General features: G+C 44.1%; 1 protein-coding gene across 1 annotated transcript in view; it reads right to left on the bottom strand.

Moving 5' to 3' along the window:
• Positions 1 to 22,346, bottom strand: part of LOC122799885 (cyclin-I-like) — a 468,895-nt gene that overhangs the window by 36,624 nt on the left and 409,925 nt on the right. The window contains exon 5 of the mRNA XM_044069255.1: positions 14,128 to 14,268. Within this exon, the coding sequence (XP_043925190.1) occupies positions 14,128 to 14,268 (141 nt within the window). The remainder of the gene's footprint in view (positions 1 to 14,127; positions 14,269 to 22,346) is intronic.

Raw genomic sequence — 22,346 nt, 5'->3', positions numbered from 1 at the left:
GGATTTAGAGTACAGAGGAAGGTGGTAATGCCTAGAGAAGTTATGCACTGAACTCCAAGTGGCTGCCTCCAAAATATCCTTAGTAGCCACCCGACTCAAAAAAGCTGTTGAAGTGGCAGTAGCCCTAGTGGAATGAGGCCTAATCCCGGCTGGAATCTCTTTGCCATGATGGGAATAACAGAAAGCAATGCAAAATCCAATCCACTTAGAAATAGTTTGTTTTGACACAGGCTTGCCCTGAGAGCACAAAGCAAAAGAAACTAATAACTGCTGAGATTGTCTGAACCCTTTAGTTCTGTCCAAATAATATCGCAACTGCCTGTGTACATCTAAAGTGTGCAAAATCTTTTCCCCTTTAGTTTGGGGATTTGCATAAAAAGTAGGCAAATGAATAGTTTGGTTTAAAGCCACACTAGAAACCACTTTAGGCATAAAGGAAGGATTAGTACGTAAAGATACCCTATCCTTATGGAAAATTAAGAAAGGCTCAACTGCCATAAGGGCCTGCAATTCAGAAACCCTTCTTGCAGAGGTAATGGCCAACAGAAAAGCAGTCTTCCATGACAAATATTTCAACTCAGCAGTAGCTGCAGGCTCAAAAGGCTGTAGAGTGAGTTTCTCCAACACAAAATTGAGATCCCAAGCAGGAGTAGGAGCTCTACGTGGGGGTCTTATATTCTTTGCCCCTCTAAGAAATTGCTTGAACAAAGGATGAGAAAACAATGGTGGGTCACAGTCGTAGTGAGCTGAAATAGCTGCAGCATGAATCTTAATAGAAGAGAAGGACAAACCTTTGTCCAATAACTCAGTAAGATATTGAAGAGCCACCCTTAAATCAGGCTCAGAAACATCCAAATCCTTAGCTGCACTCCAAAATAAAAATCTCTTCCATTTATCTGCGTACACTTTCCTTGTACTAGGCCTTCTAGCTTCCAAAATCACATTCAAAACTTGTTGTGGAAGTTGAGACCCTTTATGGTTTAAAACAGAATATGCCATGCTGTTAGGTGAAGAGAGTGAAGCTTGACATTGAGCAAATGACTGTCCTCCTGGGACAACAGATGAGGAATCAAAGGCAAAGGCCATGGAGGCTTCCGTACCAGACTTCTCAGTAATGGGTACCAGTGCTGTCGAGGCCAATCTGGAGCTATCAAAATCATCCTTGGCTTGTCCTGTCTGACCTTCAGAAGTACCTTTGGGAGGAGAGGCAGAGGTGGAAAGGCATACACATGAAGATTTTTCCAACTGAAAGAAAGAGCATCCACTTTCCAAGCTGTGGGATGAAACCTTTGTGCAAAACTTTGGCAGCTGGTGGTTTAGTGGAGAAGCGAACAGATCTATGTCTGGAGTTCCCCAGGACACTGTCAATTTCTGAAATACATGAAGATCCAGTTTCCACTCGTGGGGATCCATGATTTGTCTGCTTAACACATCTGCTAAGGAGTTCTGTGCTCGGCAGAAACCTTGCCTGAAGACTTAGTTGTAAACTGAGAGCAGTCTCCCACAAAATCATTGCTTGCCTGCATAGAGGATAAGAATGTGTTCCCCTTGCTTGTTGATGTACCACATGACAGTTGTGTTGTCTGTTAGAATCAACACCTGCCCTGGAAGAAGTAAATCCTTGAAAGCTATTAATGCAAACTGGACTGCTAACATCTCCTTCAAGTTGATATGTAGATGCTGTAGTCTGACAGGCCACTTGTCTTGTATCCACTTTCCATTTAGATGAGCTCCCCAAGCTTTGTCTGAGGCATCTGTTGTTAAAATTTGACTGGCCTCTGGCGGGTCACAGAGAGTCCCTTGTTTAGGTGACATTCCTGAGCCCACCACAAAAATTCCTTTTGAATGCAAGGTATTATTTGAATGACAGTGTCCAGATGTTGGCAGTGCTATGTCCATACATTTTTGAGATACCATTGCAACTTCCTCATATGCAGTTTGGCATTGGGAAGCACCAGAATACAAGATGCCATGAAGCCTAAGGCTTGAAGGACTGTCCTTGCAGTCAGCCCGGACTGAAGAGATAGATGATGGAAGTAAAGGGAAAGATTCTTTTGTTTGTCCGGGGTTAGAAAGGCCATCTGGGATGCTGTATTCAGTCTTACTCCCAGAAAGCACATGTCTTGAGAGGGTACTAGACTGGACTTTATTTCGTTCACAGAATACCCCAGGCATCTTAGCACTGCTATCACATACTCCAAATGACGAAGAAGCTCGTCCCTTCCTTGAGCCAGTATCAGGCAATCGTCCAAATAAGGATAGATTTGTATTCCTTTCAGCCTGAAGAATGCTATCACTGGAGCCAGAACTTTTGTAAATACTCTGGGCAGTAGATAAGCCAAAGGGCAATGCAGAGAACTGATAGTGAGAAGTCCCAGTCCAAAACGCAGATACTTCCTGCAACTTAGCCTGATAGGAACATGAAGGTAAGCCTCCTTGAGATCCAAAGTTACCATCCAGTGATCCTTGCCCAGTAGGGGTAAAAGCTGTTGTAACGTCAACATTTTGAACTTGGGAATGTCCAGATAAGTGTTGAGGATAGATAAATCCAAAATCGGTCTCCACGTGTTCCCTTTTTTGGCACAAGGAACAGGCGAGAATAAAATCCTAGGCCCCTTTCTGGCAAAGGAACCGGCTGTATGGCCCCTATTTGGAGTAACAGAGAAATTTGCTTGTGAGCCTCTATTCTTTGTTGAGGAGGAATGTCTGGCATGCCTTTGAAAGGAGGCAAGGTATGGAAATAAAACCTGTAACCGTGATGTATGATATCCAGTACCCATTTGTCTTGGGTAATCAAACTCCAATTTTCTTTGAAAAGTGCCAACCTTCCTCCCAAAGGTGCTGCCAGGCGAGAAGGTTCTGGCAGCTGAAAAGGTAGGTCATTGGGTCTGTTTACGAAAGGACTGACCCCTGCCCTCACCGAAGACTGTGCAGGAGAACTCCCTGTCCTAGGCCTGAAAGAGCCCTGACCTCTGCCCCTGCCACGTCTAGATCTACCCCTAGACTGGGAATCATAAGAAGGATACGTCCACCCTTTAGTAGGCCAATTTCTACTAAACTTTGGAGGCTGAACCTGCAAAAAATCTTTAACAGTCTGCATAGACTTAGCCTTGTCTTCCATTTTCTTTAAAACTGCCTCAACAGGAGAACCAAACAAGACATCAGATTGCAAAGGGGCATCCAAAATCCTAGTTTTAGCATGGTCAGACAAATTTTGATCCCTCAGCCAGGCATGCCTGCGAAGAACTGACCCAGTGGCAGCCACCCTAGACGAGGCCTGTACAGCATCAAAACCACATTGCAAAGAATGCTTACCCACCTGTTCAGAAACATGCACTAAATCTTGTAACTCTTTACAATCAATACCTTCCGCCAGAGCATCCACCTTAGATTTCAACTGTGAAAGGAGATAATTTTGATATTTCAACATGTGAAACTGGCAATTCAAAGCTCTCATGGCTAGAGTGGAAGAAGTATAAACTTTCTTTCCCCATCTATCCAAGGCCCTGGCCTCTTTATCTGCAGGAACCGGATTCTTGACAACAGAAGCCTTTACACCCTTAGGCCCCTGGCTAACAGTTTCTGGGTCTGCCCTAGGACTCTTAAAAGATACTTATGAGCTTCAGGCACCCTGTAATACCTATCCGGTTTAACAGGAGCAGGAGGCAAAGAATCAGGATTAAGAAGCCTCTGCAAACACATCTTCCACTACATTCAGAACAGGAGGTATAGCTAAAGGCCTATGCTGGGGTAAAACAAAATTCCCTAAGCCTTTTCCTGGAATCAGAGAAATCCTGACCTTCCCATTTAAAATGCTCTCTCATGGAGTGCAGGGTCTCTGAAAAAAAATCCTCAGGAGGAGAAGCAGAAGGAGTAGAATCATCCACATCAGAATCAGAATAATGAGAATACTCTTGCAAGTCTTCAGCCGAAGACTCAGACACATCCGAAGCCTGCTCATAATCCCCTAACACAGGTTCCATCCTAGGCCTCTTATCAGGAGGGGGCATAGAGCCTCTAATTAAAGTAATTAAATCTTCTGCCATTTTAAGCATGTGCTTTTGGGCACAGAACCTGAAGAACTAGGAGTGACACCCACAGAAGCAAAACTAGACCTGCCTCTAGGGAAGCCTTGGAAGCAGAAGAGAGGGCCTAGTCACCTTAGGAAGGGAGGGAGTACAGTTACCTGAGAAGCCCCTACAGCCTGACCTGCCTCCTGGGAGGCCACATCCTGTAAAAACACAGTCTCTCCCTGGGACTCCATAGAAGCCTCCGTCGGAACCACAGGTTCCACTGACGTCTCTAAAGAACCGGCGTCCGGTTCGGACGACTCCTCTAACCTAGGTTTAACTGCCTTGTCCTTGCGCTTCTTTGAAGAAGCCGGGCCGGAGCATCCGACGGCATATTGTAATTGCACCGCTTCCCAAAGACTAACCTGGCACAATCCAACCTACGCTTTATAGTGCGTTTATTAAACCTAGCACAAAAGCGACACCCAACAACGTCGTGCTCAGGTCCCAAACAAGGTATACACAAATTAAGGTAGTCCCTATGCGGTATCTGTTTCCCACAAGAAATACAGTTATTCACTTTTTCTGACATCCGGTAAACCACTGAGGCAAGAAAAAACCAAAATATTCCCCAACGGGGTACTTAACCAACTCTGACTTCGGTCTGAAACTCCGAATTCGAAAAATTTCAGAACGCCGAACGGCACTTGCAGCACTGCTTCTGCATCGGACCATGCGGCAAAAAAGACTGAGGATATGACGTCGGTCATGCGCATTTGTACCCTGACGTTCTGATGTCAGTCAAATGCGCCTTGACCGACGTCAGCCTTATACTCTGATATTCGGGCCGACCGAGGGACAGCGGACTACCCAAGTGTTAGGACTGCAGCAATGTGAGATGAACATCTGCTTTTGCTTCGGGCACCGCACGGCAAGAAAGACTGAAGAAAATGGCGTCGGTTGCAACTTTTATACCCCTGGCGCACGGACGTCAGGGAAGAGGCGACAGCAACCAACGCCGGACCAAGACTTTGGAACTCGGGCCGACTGCGGGTCGCCTGCCAGCAGGATAACCCAAGTGTAATGACTGCAACAGTGAAACACTATGAACATCTGGTGATGATGCTCTGCACCCAACGCTCGGTGGTGATAGATTGCCAGCCAACGTGGTGCAGAGAGAAATGACCCCCAACTGCTTCCAGAGGTAAGCAATTGGGCTGTTCCTCAGCAGCGCTGACAAGGCTGTTCAGAGAAAGAATCCCTGGAGCCTTGGTTATGAGGACCCCCTCTGGCTCTATAGGGGCATCTTCCTGAACTGTTACCCCCCTCTGTCTCTGGGGGTATTATCACCATGTGTGGCACGGAAAGGACCCTGAGATTTCTTATGCCACATTTTTCCACTCCTCTGACTCCTGGAGAAGGTACGTTGAGGATTGGAAAACTGTAGACCTATGGCAGACAGGGTCTTTCAATCTTGCTTGCACCTGGCTAGCATGTCCTTCACTTTGGGGCTAAAAAGGGACAAAGCCTTGATGGGAGCATCCTGGAAGGAAGACTTGAAGGGGTCCATGAGGTCACAAATGCACATCCAAGCATGACACCTCATAATGCCCGAACCTGTTGCTCTAGCTGCCACTTTGGTCGCATGTGACAGCAACCTCATGGACGAATTGGATATGGATTTCAGGGTTGCGAGCTGCAAGGCCACTTTGTCCCCGATCTCGTCAGACAATTGTCCTGCAAGTGTCCGAGAGTTTGGAGATCAGGTCCCTCTGGAGCCTCGTAAAATGTGCCAAATAATTCAGGGACCATATCGTAAAGGTCCCTGATGCACAAACACGCTTCCCAAGTCTGTCCAATGCCCGGGACTCCCTGTTGGGCAGGTGGACAGCGGGACTTTCCTCAGCCAAGTCCTTTTTCGTGGCCGTCACCACCATATCATCAACTGGTAATCCTTTAGACCAATTTGGGTGTGCCTCGGGAGGGGAAAGAATTTTGTCTGGCCTCCGAGGGATCGACTCAATGGAATTGGGTTTCTTCCAAACATGCTGCACGACAAGCTGGATGAGCTCATTGGCAGGCGGGGTCACCCAAGAGGTAGAAGGCCGGGATGAAAAGCCTGCAAGAACACAGACTCCTCAGACAAAGGGTTGGAGGGCGTCCAGTCACCTCTCTGCTTTAACATTTCCAGGATGTCTCTGAAGGAGACATTATCAGGAGGTGACCGTGGTGACTCATCATCGTAATCAGTGTCTTCTGTTAAGGACTCCTCAGGTGAGTCCACATGCTTCCTCTTGCACTTCCTCTTTCGAGGGGGCTCCTCAGTGAGAGTCTGAGGAGGACTCGGAAGAGTGGGTACCCTGATGAGTGGGTATCCTGACACTTCTCTGCCCGGTGTCCTGGGGGGGGTGGTCTGTGGCAGCTGTAGCTCAGGGGGTGAAAACTGGGGTTCCGATATCAATGGAGTGCTGCCAGAAGCAAGAACCCTCTCTCCATTGCGTGGAAGGCAGGCCCACCTGAAGAGGGATGGGAGCCCGGAACAAAGAAAGACAACCTCGGAACCGGAGTCACACCCCGCTCTGATGACCCCACCCCCATAGCTGGAGCCTCAAAGCAGAATTGGTGCAGATGTGGCTATTGGTGCTGAGGATGGAACAGAGGAGAAAGACGGCTCTGTACTCCGGGTCGAAGCACCTGTCCCCCAATCTCCAGATGGAGGAAGAACCGTTTCTGCCAGAACCGAAGACCAAAGAGGTAAACTCGGAGCAGGAGTGAAATGCACTGTCGGTGCCGAGGTGATGGGTTCCAAGAACGATGTCAGAGCAGAGGGCTTCGGGACCAGGATGGTCGCAGGAGTGTAAGATGGAGTCCGTGGAGAAGTCAACCCAAATCCTGTAGGTGGATGGGTCTTAGAAAGTGTGGGTATCCCCCTGGCTAACAACAAATGGTCCACAAGACACACCATGTCGTGTTCAGACAGGCTCCTGGTGGATCTAGTAGAAACTCCGGAGAGTCAGGGCGTTCAATGAAGGGGCTATATGTTTGGCCCAGGAACGGATGTATGGAAGGCGAGTACTGGGTCCGTGGTGTAGGGGTCTGCCTGCACAGAGGTCTCAAGTTTCGAGACCAGTAGCAAAGGGGTCAACTCCAGTGAAGTCGGCGCGAGGCTCAGTGCAGATGTGGCACTCTGAGCCGAAATGGTCGGTTCCAAAATAGAAGCTAATGGAGCAGTCGAAGTAGGGCCCTGAGCAGAAGTGGCCACAGGTGCCAAAGTCGAAAAAGGTGTAGTAAGGTCTATGATTGGTGCCGGAGGCAAGACCGGTGCCAAAACATGTGCCACTATCGAATGATTCGGAATGGTTGGAGCCGAGGAAGACGAAGTCATAGAGGCAGATTTGTGCTCCGAAGATAACTTAGGGAACTTAGATTTCCCAGGCTTGGTCTGATCACCCAATGGTGAAGAACGAACAGAGTGGGATGTCTTTTTGTCATTAATAGGAGGGGTTGAGACCTCCATCGCAGAAATGGCCTCTGAGAAGGGAGACTTGAGTAAACCTTTCAGAATGAGTTTATTTTTGCACTCATTAAGAGTGCATCGACTGAAACTCTGACAAATGTCACATGGAGGCTGCACCAAAAGGTGGGACACTCAAACAGTATACACAGTCATCATGAGAATCACTATTAGGTAACTTGCCCTTACATGAAGTACAATGCTTAAAAACCCAAGGTACCCTTCTTATCAGACATCTTGATAGACAAAAACACCATAGGCCAATTGTATAATCTAACTAGAATAAAGTCAACTCCATTAAAAGGTCACAAAAATAACAATACACTGGTATGAAGAGAAAGGAGGGGAAACACCTGAATAAAAGTCAAAGCCAATAGGTTAAATAGGAGAGATAATACAAACGATGGTATTGAAGAAATACCACAAGGGTAAGGAAGGAAAAGGCTGTACCAACAATGGTACTTAAAAATTACCAACGGTAATACAGGTAGAGAGGAAATAAGATTAGACAGAAGAAAAAAATGCAGGAAATAGTAAACACAATAAAATATGAAGATATCCAAGATTTTTCACACAAATATCAAAAAAGTTCCACTTAGCTGAGAGCTTGGCTGAAACAAGGCTTTAGGGCTACAAGGCAAACAAGACCTGAGGTAATAGGGAGAATGGCATTCTGGGTAGTGACTTAGCTCTCGAGTTTTTTTGGCTGGTACAAGCCTGGTAAAAAAGGCAGACTCGGAACCAAACCCATCTGTGATAAATGCAAAGAAGATTAACAACATCATATCAAACATTCTAACAAACCGAATGGCATGGGCCTCTAGGGATATTCTTAAAAAAAAATCACATTGCTTTGGTAAATTCATGAAGTTTCCCTTAAAAATACATAAACTGATGAGGTAAAAATGCATCTACAAATGGAATTCCCTCAGTGAGCCTACAATTAGAGTGCTTATTCTCTGAAGCTCCTGAATTTGGTGATGCACAAACACACTGCTGGTGCAATCATGGCACCGCACACCACAACAGAATGGCATACTAGCCTGACAGCCTGCACAATCAACCCAAAACATTGAAGATATGGCATATGAACTGTTACAGTTAAGTCCAGTTTACAGGTAATGCTGAACGGAAGAACAATTAAAATAAAATACAGGCAGACGGTGGAAGGCCAACTGTGGTCCGTCAAGGATGATGCCTTCACAGAGGCTAGACAGGTGTACAAAGACACTTGCAGTGAGTGCAGATACTGCCATATAATTTTGCTGAATGTAACTTTCAGCATTAACAGAGTTTGCATATTTCCTCACTGCTGTGTGACTGTAAAGAAAACTCTGGGAGGCATAAGGGTGTCCTCTCCAACATGGAGTGGGGAACAAGGAGGTTGATACCTCACCGAGAAAAATATAAATTTTGAGGTATGCTGAAAGTAGCTTTTATTAATTTCATTTCACAGCAATGTCACTTGCTAAAATGTCTTTTGGTGAGTTGATATGAATCCCCATTCACAAAACATCTGATACAGTAAAAATGCATCTGTATTACCTAATGTCATAATGGGCTATGACAGAGAACAGCAGCAAACAGTAAAAACACCAAGGGAGGTACTATACTGAGAACAGCCAACAAATGAAAATTCACAAGGCTGAGACCTGCAGTGCAAAGGTATCAAACTTGGCCTTGCATCTGGTGTTAAAATCTAAGCAATATAAAGTTTGGTGACCATCACACAGTCAAAGAAAAATGGATGCAAACATATGCAGTGGAGTCATTTCTGAAGCAAGCAATGGAAAAGCTACTGCAGTTGTTTCTGACAACAGAATTTCCAACATGTGGTTTACCGTTATTTCCAGCTCAAATTCCAGACAGCAAGTTTTGCTCCTCAAAATAACAATGACTGAAAGTGCAAATATTGTGAATATACATACAAGTCTGAGGTTACAGTACTTCAGAGTACCACTACTTACTCCGAGGTACATCGATCAAACAGGATTATAATGCTGCAGGGGCCCTAAGCTTCTCTGTAAAAATGATGTAATGGTGTTAAGAGTTCTGAGACTTGCTCTGTTTATTCAGCAACTACACTGTTTTTCATAGTTGTGAGACTCACTACTATGGGTCTCACACTTTTGTCAAGAAGCCCTTCACCACCAGAGGTGAAAGACAATACAGCTGACAGTTCACAAAATGTTTCTGGCAACTGCCAGTCCTTATACCTGTGAAATGGAGTTGGAGAACAGTTATTTCCTTTTACATAGAATCTAAGCTGGCATGTACATCCTGGCTAGGAAGGACCCTCTTTCCCTGGTTCCTGTCCCCACAAAGAAAACCGCTCTAAGGACTGATTTAAGGACAGCCCTGAAACCACTTTTATAAAGAAACATGGATTCGTCTTAAGGGAAACTAGAGCCTTATGAAGGGCCAAATATAATTCCTTCCTGATAAGCGTTACGGGCTTCAAAATTCAGTGAGGGCAGGTGATGGTCACCAGCAAAAGTAACAGAGGGCTCAGGCAAGATCAGAGAATCTAAACAGGGGGCCAGACTTTGACAGAGATCTAGTAGTTGTTTTCTTTCTGATGCACACTCAGCTAGGATGTAAACATGACCTCCTGGCCCCTCTTTTGAAGCAGGAATGAGACTAGAGGGTGGTAACCTCTGCTCTGATGAAGACAGTCCTTTGAGACGGGATTAGACTAGATTTCTTCCAGTTTACAGTGACCCCAATTAACTCAGTCATGTATACTCTAGGGAGTCCCTTAAATTAGGTACCAAGATCCAGTTACTCAAACTCAGAAAGTAAATGCATGCTAAAAGGATCAGCACCTTAACAGTCTGGCAGCAGATTCCAAAACAAACGGCAATATTTTGTAATGAAAGTTGTACATACCAAAAACAAACTGATGAAACATCCTATGCAGACTGTTGACAGTGACAAAGCAGGAGTCCATCGTCTCTAGCAATACCACCCAACTGCCTTCAAGCTGCAGGGCCATTATCCCCTGAAGAATAACCATCTGGAACCAATTACAATAGATAAATTCACCGGAGTTACTGAGGTCTATAATGACACAGATGCATTCTACTCTCTTAGGACTTTAGAGGTTGCAGATGATCCCCAGGCCCCATTCCAAAGGTGGGACAGTTTATATGGCCCTTTTTCTAAGCAGTTCAGTCTGTGTATTCCAAAAAAGTCTGCAGTGGTAATCTGACTCCTAACTTCCAAGACATGGCCATCCGTGACCACAAAGACAACATACTGGTCTTCATCAAGGTTCTTCAGTGAGGGTGAACTTGTAGAACCAACACACACACCTATAAGGCAGGGCTGCAGCTGTTGAGCTGGCAGAGTCATACTTCTGGGGAACTTGCTGAATGAAATGTTATCTTCTGCTGTTACACCAAAGCTGGCACGATGCATTTAGGTTACGTTTACAGAAGATTTGTGAAAACATTGAAAGAATTTTTTGCACTGCCATACTAGGAAAGGCTTTAATTAACAAATCTGGCAGAGTATCATTTAGATGATTTCAAAGAGAAAATATATGGGCTTTTAAAGCCCACAATGAGATATTTCATGAGGCTGTTTAACCCTGGGCTTATTGGTACTTTCCTGGAATTTGCACACCAAAACACTTCATTTAACAATATTCATAACAGAAACAGGATGAAATGTACAGCGTCCATACCTGCACTATTTTATTAATTGTCCATCTATTGATCTATTTATCCATCCATCCTTTGTTGACCGGGTTAGTCCCACCAAGCTAGAAGCCTCTTTTAGGGGAGACTCAAGATAGTATTCATCCTGACTAGGAGAAGTTTGGCCAGGGCACCTGGGAATGCCTCCTACTTATACAAGTGCAGCAGTTTATTTTACATACACCTAAACTACTACAAAATCAAGAGTGTAGCACCCAACCTTTTATGCTGCACTACAGTAGAAATTTAATCGGAGTGCCTACTGTGAGAAAACAACCAGAGATGACTGATATTCTGGCAAAGGCAAGTGTGCTACCAAGTTCAGCCACTGACGCTATGGAATAGACTACCTACCTGAGCATATCTGGTAGGTGCATACTTTAAATTCACTCAATACAGCCTTACACAACTGTACATGGGATTGGGGGTGGTTTCTTTCAATGACTAGTCTCCGTTTCTAGAAGGCCCTTATGCCAAGAACATGGCGATTTCCTTCATCAACATACAAGTCTCTCGACACCACAGCAAACTGTGGCAGGTGAACAAAAAACAGTATATTCACTAGGGTAAAAAGATTTCATGTTTTTGCACTAAAGAAATACAATACAAAAAGGCATGCAAGGTGCTGCTAGGGCAGGTAAGATCATGACCATTAATTATCAGCTTAGCAACAGTATATTCATGACTTCACAAATCTTGCTCAGAAGGAAAACAGAGGCCAAGATGGATCACCCTAATACACTAACGAAAAACATAAAATAAAAAGGTATTAATACTCGATAAAAATGTAGGCTCTAAGGCAAGATTAATACCTTCAAGATATTTTATTTCATTTTTCTTTAAACTGATTTACAATTGTCCTAGTTATGCAAAGTAACAGTGTTCCAAGCTTAATTTTATCAACAGTAAAAAAAAGTTTGTAATGTAAATTCTTTGATATTACTTAAAAGAAATTAATGCTATGAAACTGAAAGCTGCAGAACAGCACAGTAATAAATGCCTGGACACTGCTTTGTACAGACTTTTGTCTTGTGACTGAAGTTCAGCTAAGGTCTCAACGACAAAACAAAAAGCAGACCTTTTACGGAGGAATACAGGTCTACAGCTTTAGAATATAACAAAAGACAATGTAACCAGCTCCTCAACTTATGTAAAAACGTTTAATAACTGAAAAAAATTAAATTGTTTACCTATGTACCTGGGGGAGGGGGTCAATACTTGTAATGTGTTTGATGCATGATATAAAATAAACCATAATTGCTTCATTCCTATGACAGAGCAGTGATCAATATATTCTGCAGCCAAACCAAAAATAATAAATACATACATTTGTTAAGGAAGATGGCATAAGTTAAGCAGCATGTATTTTACAATGGACTTTTGTGGAGATTATATTTAAAGAAGATTATGCTGCTAGGGTAGAGTATCAGCTTCAAGCATATCATTGCTCTAAAGAGTATTACTGGACCTGGAGGACCAGATTCCAAAATAATTTATGCAGGGGTGGGGGGTGGCAAGACACATTGAAAAGTCTCAACCATTCTGCAAATGCTAACATACTGTCTTACCTCTTGTATTAACTCTCTTGGAATCCAGAGTGCGGTGCACAAGTAATACTGTCAGTGCAAAATTGTCAAATCCACTTAGCAAATGTAACCTATGCCCATAGTATCAACTTATGCTTATAAATGAAAGCACAGAGATCCAAAGCAGAACTGAAACCTTCTCTTTCTGTGATGGGGAGGGCAATTCTTCCCACAACTGAAGGGGGGTCTGTTTTTTGTATGACTTAACTCTAAGGTCGCTACACCTTTAGGAAAGGACAGCTTCTCCAGAAGTAACCTCTGGTTAATTAGTGCGCATTTCAGAAATGTCCATTACCACCCAAGCAGCTGTCAGTCACACAATGTTCTGCTCCCCAGGTGCAACAATCCTGCTCTTCAACTCCGCAGACACTGTCACAAGGTTGTCACATTTTACAGGCCTAGAACACGTTTAACATTTTCTGAAGACTACATAATCAGTACCTGAACACATCAGTGTTCTTCCATTAAAACACCAAAAATATTTCAGAACTGTTGGGAACAAATGGTTAAGAAAGTAAATCAGCACAGGAAGTACTTCTTCCTTAAAGGGGAAGGGGACAAGGGAATGCAACAACCTGTAGCCGTGAAGATGTCTAGTACTGCTAGAGACAAGAGGAAGGGGCTTGGGTAATGTAGAACTATGTAGCCCTAAGAAGTCAAGTAATGCTAGATATGGAAGAAAAAGAATCCAGTGTTGGTCACTATGGCAAACATACACATGAATGCAGCTCTCATCTGAAAGCCACACATTTTAAACTAGGGTAGGAATCCTTCATTCTAATGGCATTCCCCTCCAACTGGTTATGTCCCTAATCTCTTTTTTTCTTCAAACTCTTCAGCTCCATGGTCATATTTCCAGGGCACTAGTCATAAGATATGGTGCAGTGTAGATGAAGTGGGGGTATCATAAAGAAACAGGATGGAGTCAACAGTCTCTACCACACAGGTGCACAGGCAAAGTGGAAATAAAGCAAAGCATAAGTGACCAGGTTCTGTAAAAATGCAGTATTCCAGGGGCCTTGCGCAAGACAAAGCAATCGTTAACAAACTTCCACCTTGCTGAACCTCTCTGCCTACTGCTTTCTAATATGTTCTTAAAAGTAAACAAAGTTTTATCAATATACAGGGTATTTCCACTGATAGATTGAGCTACTAGATATTTCCATATAAAATAAGGTACTTTTTTGTATAATTATTTTGACTGCTGTTATGTTAAATTAACACTAAATTGCACTGGTGGATTAGAAAACAAACCATCATGTCATCAATGTTGGTGTATGCTAGAAGTAGGTTGACAAATAAAATGTAGTACGTACAATGTTTAGGAAGTCCAGTGGTGTTGCTGTGTAAAGCTCCCAGTGTAGTTTTTCCACTATTATCCTCTCCATTCTTAGAATCTCAGCTGTAGAACATTTACATCCACTGTGTACTGCAAATTCCCTTAGTCTGGGTAACACCTGTGGAAACAATTTAATAAACATGAGAACCACTTAATGCAAACTGTACAGACTGTAATTTATTTTTAACTAGTGTTAGATTAACTATCAGAAAAAAATTGTAACGAAGTGCTGCAAATCAGAAGTGTGGTCCTGTTCTGTCTTCCTTACCAAACTCTCTGCCCCACTGAATGCTGTAGAGTGGTACCTGAAGAATAGCTCATGCAATAGCTGCCAAGACTAGTATTTGCAAAACTAAAACAGAAAATACTGTCATTCTCTCACAAAAACAGAAGAACCCACAGGCTCGGTACAACCGCAAGAAATATTTCAAATTGGCCAATCTGGGCAACAAGCTCTAAGAAACATTCAGACTGCAACAGTGATGTCAATATAAATAACTTTTTTTTTTTTTTTTTTATCTGTGGGCTAATCAAAGGCCTTTATGTAATAACAAGTAACGTTCTGAATTTATCAGTAGCCAAACACTGGTAACAAGGTTTCCAAGGTTTCTAATGTAATTTCAAACATTCCCACCACAGAAGTCTGCCCTGTAAAGTATCTGTTGATAAACTACACGTCTTCTAGAGTCCCAGAGACTCCACCAACAGTTTGGGAGCCAAAGACTCCTCTGACATGTAGTGGCTTGCACACATCAGACTGACGCCATCTGTACTTATGCCACTATTTTACAAGGACTTTTTTAAAAATCAAGCTACCACAACAATGACATAAGCTGTGCTGTTAACTTACAATGATCTGTATTTTTAAGAGCAAACACAGCCTGCAAACATCTTCTCCAGTACCATGAAAGTCACTTCAGCCTGAGTTAACATCTTAGTCTTCACTGAATATGTGAGCTAGTACTGGAGACTCACTCAGTTACACTCCCATGGCGGGTACTACATGAATGTATATGGCACCGAAAAGTTGGCAGGTCAGTAAGTCATATGTAGTAGTTGTTGCAAGAGCAGAATTCCACTGGTAAAAGTATTACAGACCACCACTGTATCTGATACACTGAATGATGCAAGTGCATTTTCAATAATAAATAACAAAGGAAAAGAAAAAGTTTTTTTTTTAACAGAATCAGTGTCAAATTTTAATGTAAAGCATCTTTCTCTTTGGAGATCTAGATCAAGTTTTGTCTACAGTCTATTTGGTATAAAGGACTCTTGTGTAAAGCATTAAAACATGTGACACTTACTTTGTTGCAATAAAAGCTTCTCAATTCACCAGTCTTTAATCATCTTTTTGTGCAAGGACTTGAACAACACACATGTACTCACAGTATCTGCCCACATGCGAGAAAACATTTAGAAGTGGGTAAGTGCTGGGTTTCCTCTTCTGATATTCTAAGCTCAGAATATTTCTGAATTTACTTGTGTTCACAAACATGAGAATACATACATCAAGATATCACAGATTGGTCTGAAAAGCATTCTCATCCCCTACACCCACTGTACCCACAAGACCTTACAGCATAACAATTTAAATAAATGCCCAGTACACTGCAAGCCTCATCTACAACCACAAACCACAGAGGCCTTCTGGACACAGTCATATGGCAGAAAGGTATTAAGTACAGATTTGCAGATGGCCTTCTTGCACATCAAGTGATATAGTGAAAATAAAATTGCCAAAGACAACCACAAGGCATTCTATAACTATGTCAAGAATCTAAATGTCAATGCTCAGATCTGCTCTAAAACAGAATGGCATTAAACATACTGATCCCAAGGATATTGCCAATATCCTGGGAGATCAATTCAGTGCCAACTTCACCCCCCTCTCACCCCCTAAACAGCCCATCTCAATACCGGAAGATTGCCAAATTCCAGTAATAATGGCCACAAAGGTAAAAAATGCACTCTCCAAAGCTAGGAATACAGCATCCATGGAACCAGATGACATCCCGGGCTGTGTATTACATGAACTACAAAATGAACTGGCACCTCACCTAAGTGTCATGTTTAATCATAGCCTCAACTCAGGCTTTGTGCCCACTGAGTGGTGCACAGCTACAGTTATCCCACTCCACAAGGGGGGAGCCACATTGGATCCCGGGAAAGTACAGTTTTGTACCTACCATAAATGTAGATGTTCGAGTGCTAATACAGCTGCAGTCATAACAGATGGGTTTTCCTGCCGTCAGGCGGGTCCTCGGTCGGCCGAATTCCAAAGTCTAGGTCCGGCGTTGGATGTCGTCGCTTCTTCCCCGACGTCAGTGCGACAGGGGTATAAAAGAACCAGCCGACGCCATTTTCTTCAGTTTTTCTTGCCCCAGATGTCAGGTGCCCCCAGAAGGAAGGCAATACATAAATTTATGTAAAAATGCAATGCAATATAATCAAAAAACAGTAGTTGCAAGCAAATACACCATAAAAGAATACCCCAATCAGGTTGTATGAGGAGGTGTTAGTCATTAGGCCTGTCCCAAGAGGGGAAGGAGGGAGGGAAACCTGGACTGCAGCTGTATTAGCACTCTAACATCTACATTTATGGTAGGTACAAAACTGTACTATGTTCATCGTGCATACAGCTGCAGTCACAACAGATGGGTAGAATCCCAAAGCTAAAAAAGGGGTGGTAGGCACTAGGTGGAACTAGGAGGAGCCAGGATGCCCTGCAAGACTGCAGTGGCAAAGCCTGCTCTAGATTTGGAGTATAATGGTAGGTGATAGTGCTTGGAGAAAGTATGTACAGAACTCCAAGTGGCTGCTTCCAAAATATCTTTGGTAGGAACCCCCCTGAGGAAAGCTGCAGAGGTAGCTGTGGCCCTTGTGGAGTGAGATCTGGTGCCTGCAGGTACAGTTTTACCATGAAAAGAGTAACAAAAGCGTATGCAGTGGGCTATCCATTTTGAGATTGTCTGTTTGGAAATAGGCTTTCCTTGAGCTCTTGTAGCATAGGACACAGAGTTGCTCTGATTTTCTGAAAGGCTTTGTTCTGTCCAAATAATAACGTAGCTGTCTGTGAATGTCCAAGGAATGTAGTAGTCTCTCCCCTTTGTTTTGAGGATTAGGGTAAAAGGTAGGTAAGTGGATAGCCTGATTCAAGGCTACCCTGGATACTACCTTTGGCATAAAGGAAGGATTGGTTCGTAAGGAAACTCTGTCCTGATGGAAAATGATGAAAGGCTGCACAGCCATGAGGGCTTGTAGTTCCGAAACCCTGCGAGCTGAGGTGATAGCCAGAAGGAAGGCTGTTTTCCAGGACAAATATTGCAGTTCTGTTGAAGCAGCTGGCTCAAAAGGAGGCAAGGTCAGTTTTTCTAGAATGAAATTGAGGTCCCAAGCAGGTACTGGTTGTTTCCTGGGGGGTTTTATATTCTTAGCCCCTCTGAGGAACTGTCTTAAGAGGGGGTGAGAGAATAAAAGAGGATCAGTGTTGTATTCTGCAGAAATGGCTGAGGCATGGATTTTGATGGAGGAGAATGAAAGTCCACTGCTTAGCATCTCAGCTAGGTACTGTAATATTTAAGGTAAATTCAGTATTCCAGGATTCTAGGCACAAAACCGTTTCCATTTTGCGGAGTAGGCTTTTCTAGTAGAAGGCCTTCTGACCTCCAAAATGACATCCTGCACCTCCTTGTAGAGTAGGGTCTGTTGTGAATTTAAGGAATCTTCCATGCGGCTAGATTGAGTGTTTTCAGCTGACTGTGATGAGTTTTGAAGTTGTGCTGAGTCAGTAGAAGAGGCATTAGAGGCAGGATCCATGGTGGGGAATGCATCAGGCTCCTCAGGAGTGGGTACCAGTGTTGTCTTGGCCAGTCTGGAGCAATGAGAATCATCTTTGGTCTGTCTGCTCTGGTTTTTAATAGAACTTTGGGCAGCAGAGGAAGAGGTGGAAAGGCATAAACTGTCATTGTTGTCCAAATGAAAGAGAGTGCGTCCACTTTCCAGGCCTGTGGATGAAAGGACCTTGAGCAGAATTTTGTCAATTGGTGATTTCTGTGGGAGGCAAAGAGATCTATGTCTGGCCTTCCCCATGCTTGAATTATTTTTGTAAAAACTTGAGGATGCAACTTCCATTCGTGTGGATCGGTCATATTTCTGCTTAGGTTGTCTGCCAGCGTGTTTTCCTTGCCTGGCAGGTACTGTGCTTGAAGTTCGATTTGTAGTTCGAGCCATGTTCCAAAGAGACATGGCTAGCCTGCATAGGGGGTATGAATGGGTTCCTCCCTGTTTGTTTATGTACCACATTACTGTGGTGTTGTCTGCCCTTATCAATAGCTGGCCTGGATGCAGTAGGTCTTTGAAAGCCATAATAGCATTTATTACTGCTAGCATTTCCTTTTGATTGATGTGTAGGTGCTTTTCTTTTTGGGACCATTTGCCCTGAATGCACCGATCTGTCATGTGCGCCCCCCAGGCGTAGTCCGAGGCGTCTGTTGTGATGACTTGATTTGCTTGAGGCTTGCAGAATGGGAGACCTATGTTTCTTTGGCATGCTTGAGCCCACCACAGAAATTCCTTTTGAAGACATGGAATCAGTGGTATCATTGTTTCCAAACTGTGGCTGTGTTGAGACCATAGGTTTTTTAGGTACCATTGAAGTTTCCTCATATGCAGCTTTGCACATGGGATTAGCAGGATGCAAGATGCCATCAATCCCAGAGCCTGCAGGATTTTCCTTGCAGTCAGCCTGGTGAAAGTTGCCAGTTTTCTGAAGTATTGAGTTAGTTGCCCTTGTTTCTCTGGCGTGAGGTAGGCCATCTGGGTATTTGTATTCAAGCTGGCACCCAGGAAAATTATTGTTTGAGAGGGTATTAGCCTTGATTTCTTTTTGTTGACTGTGTATCCCAGAGAGTTCAACATTATTACAAACGCCAGATGTTTCAGAAGTATGTGCTTGCTGTCCGCTTGGATCAGGCAGTCGTCCAAATATGGGTATATTTGTATCCCTTGAAGTCTGCAGTAGGCAATTACTGATGCCAGGCATTTCGTGAACACTCTGGGCGCAGTAGATAAGCCAAAGGGCAATGCAGAGAATTGATAATGGGTTGAACCTGCAAGAAATCTGAGGTATCTTCTGCAATCTTGTCTGATTGGGACATGCAGGTATGCCTCCTTGAGTTCCAATGTTACCAGCCAAGACTCCTTGCCCAGCATGGGAAGAAGCTGCTGTAATGTGAACATCTTGAATTTTGGCACGAGTAAAAATGTGTTTAGGATGGATAGGTCCAAAATAGGTCTCCAATCTTTGCCCTTCCTTGGTACCAGGAATAGTCTGGAATAAAAACTTTGACCCTGTTCTTGTGCAGGTACCTCGAATAGCTTTCATGTCCATGAGATCTGAAATTTGTTTTTGTGCCTCTGCCCTTTGATTGTGTGGCAGGTTTGGCATGCCTCTCATTTTTGGAAGGGTGTGAAAGTGGAACCTGTAGCCTCTGTCTATAATGTCCAGGATCCATTTGTCTTTTGTGACAATATGCCAATTTTTCGAAAATAATGCCAGTTTTCCGCCTAAAGGTGCTGCCATTTGAGCCTTGCTTGGCATGCAAAGGGGAAAGTCATAGGTTCTGCTTTCTGAATGGCTGTGAACTATCCTCACCACCTCTTTGTGTAGGTGCTTGCCATTGTCTGCCTCTAAACGATCCTTGAGATTGCCCTCTACCCCTCGGGCGCCTGTATCTACCTCTTTGGGGTCTGTCCGTGGCTGGAAAGGACCAATTTTTTAAAGGCCAATTTCTACTGAAACGTGGAGGTTGTAACTGTAGGAAATCTTTCACTGTTTGCATTGATTTTGCCTTTTCCTCCATTTTCTTTAATACCTCCTCAGCTTTAACACCAAACAATACATCTTTTTGAAGAGGTGCATCTAGTAATTTAGCTTTGACATGATCTGGTAAGGTTTGCTCTTTGAGCCAAGCATGTCTACCTATGACTGATCCTGTAACAGCAGCTCTACATGAGGCCTCTAAAGCATCAAAACCACATTGCAAGGTATGTTTACCCACTTGCTCTGTACTATGTAACAAATCCTGCAATTCCTTCAAGTCTGGTTGTTCAGGTTGTGACATTTTGCTCTTCAACTGTGATAACAGAAACTGTTGGTACTTTAACATATGGAACTGACAGTTTAATGCCCTCATGGTTAAGGTGGCCGAGGTGTATACCTTTTTCCCCCACCTTTCTAAAGCTCTGGAATCTCTTTCTGAAGGTATTGGATTTTTAGCAGTGGAGGCCTTAATTCCCTTGGGACCCTGTGAAATAGTTTCTGGGTCAGCCGCATGGCTTTTGTATAGGAATTGGTGTGAATCAGGAACCCGGTAATACCTGTCAGGCTTGACTGGAGCTGGAGGTAAAGAATCTGGGTTGAGGCAGGCCTCCGAATACACATCATCTAGTATGTTTAAGACAGGAGGTATAGCCAGAGGCCTGTGCTGAGGGAGCAAGAGGAAATCCCTAAGCCTTTTCTTGGAGTCTGAGTACTCTTGGCCTTCCCAGTGGAAGTGTTCCCTCAAGGTATGTAAGGTTTCCCAAAGAGTAATCCTCGGGAGACAGTGGGAATGGACTCCTCTGCATCAGAATCTTCAAAAGGGGAGTATGAATGTTCCTGGTCTTCAGAATGTTCTGAAATAATGGAGGCCTGGTCAGAGGAAGGGGATTCTTCCTCCACTCTGGGCCTTTGTCCGGGGTGAGAACCCCTGATAAGAGTAATCAAATCCTCAGCCATTTTGAGCATCTGCTTTTTAGGCATGGGGCCTTGAGAGGGACCCTGTGGAGCTTGTCTTTTAGTATGCATGGCTGCTTTAGACTTAGTGAAAGCCTTGATGGAAAAAGAAGAAGAAGGCCTGAAGACACCTTGAGAGGTGGCAGGCCTATCTAAACTCTGAGTTTCCCCGCCAAGAGTGGCTTCGGTATCTGTAGTCGGGGTGTGGGCCGAACAGCCTGCGACCTTGGGCACAGAAGACACCGCCAATGAAGTGTCATCGGTAGTCAGGGGCTGCGTAGGCGCCTCGATGAGAACCGGAGCACCTGTAGTCGGCTTTAGCGTGGTGTCGGTAGAAGTCGCGGACCTCGTATGTCGGTCTTTATCTTTGCGTCGCGTCTTTTACTCAAAATTGGAGTCGGAGCATCCGACGACATAATGTAATTAAACTTTTTGCCAAAATAGTGTTGGGCGAACTCCGCCCGACGCTTAATAGTGCGTCTGTTGAATGTAGCACAAAAACGACAGGCCGAGACGTCGTGGTCTGGGCCTAAGCAAGGAATGCAGAGGGAATGAAAATCCTTATGCGGTATTTGCTTCCCACATGAAATGCAATTATTAACTTTGTCTGACATCGGTCTGAGGCAAGAAAAGTTTCCAACGGGTACTTAGCTTTCAAGAAGACTTCGGTTGAAAAATATTCGTAATCTCAGGAGCTGGCCGACCGGCACTTGCGAACTGCTTCTGCTTTGGGCACCGCGCGGCAAGAAAGACTGAAGAAAATGGCGTCGGCTGGTTCTTTTATACCCCTGTCGCACTGACATCAGGGAAGAAGCGACGACATCCGACGCCGGACCTAGACTTTGGAATTCGGCCGACCGAGGACCCGCCTGACGGCAGGAAAACCCATCTGTTATGACTGCAGCTGTATGCACGATGAACATCTACCATCCCATCAGCCTGATTAGCCTGATCTGCAAGGCCATGGAATGTATTATCAAAGACAATGGCAACCTTCAAACACTGAACCCCACTCAGTTTGGGTTAGTGAAAGGCTGATCTTGTCTCCGGAACCTGACTGACTTCTTTGAATCAATCTCCAGAGCCATGGACAAGGGTAAGGGGGTCCACACAACCTATCTGGACCTTGCCAAGGCCTTTGATACCATCCCCTACTCTGGAATCATAGATAGACTTACTAAGCTGGGCATTAATCCCTACGTCACTCGATGGGTTGCCAACTGGCTTACTGATAGAACCCACACTGTAAAAGTAGCAGACTCCAAATCAAGCTCCAGACAAGTGGTGTACCTCAGGGTTCAGTCCTGGGACCGCTCTTGTTTGGCATCTACTTCTCTGAAGTACAGGCCAACAGTAAGGGACTCTGGCTAACAAAGTCCACAGAAGACTGCAACCTGGGAGCCATTATTGAATCCCCAAAT

The sequence above is a fragment of the Protopterus annectens genome, chromosome 4.part0, assembly GCF_019279795.1.
Source record: "Protopterus annectens isolate FY-2018-M chromosome 4.part0, PAN1.0, whole genome shotgun sequence".
In the NCBI taxonomy this organism is placed as follows: Eukaryota; Metazoa; Chordata; order Ceratodontiformes; family Protopteridae; genus Protopterus; species Protopterus annectens.
The sequence above is the reverse complement of the archived record's forward strand: the minus strand, read 5'-3'. Positions and strand labels throughout refer to the sequence as shown.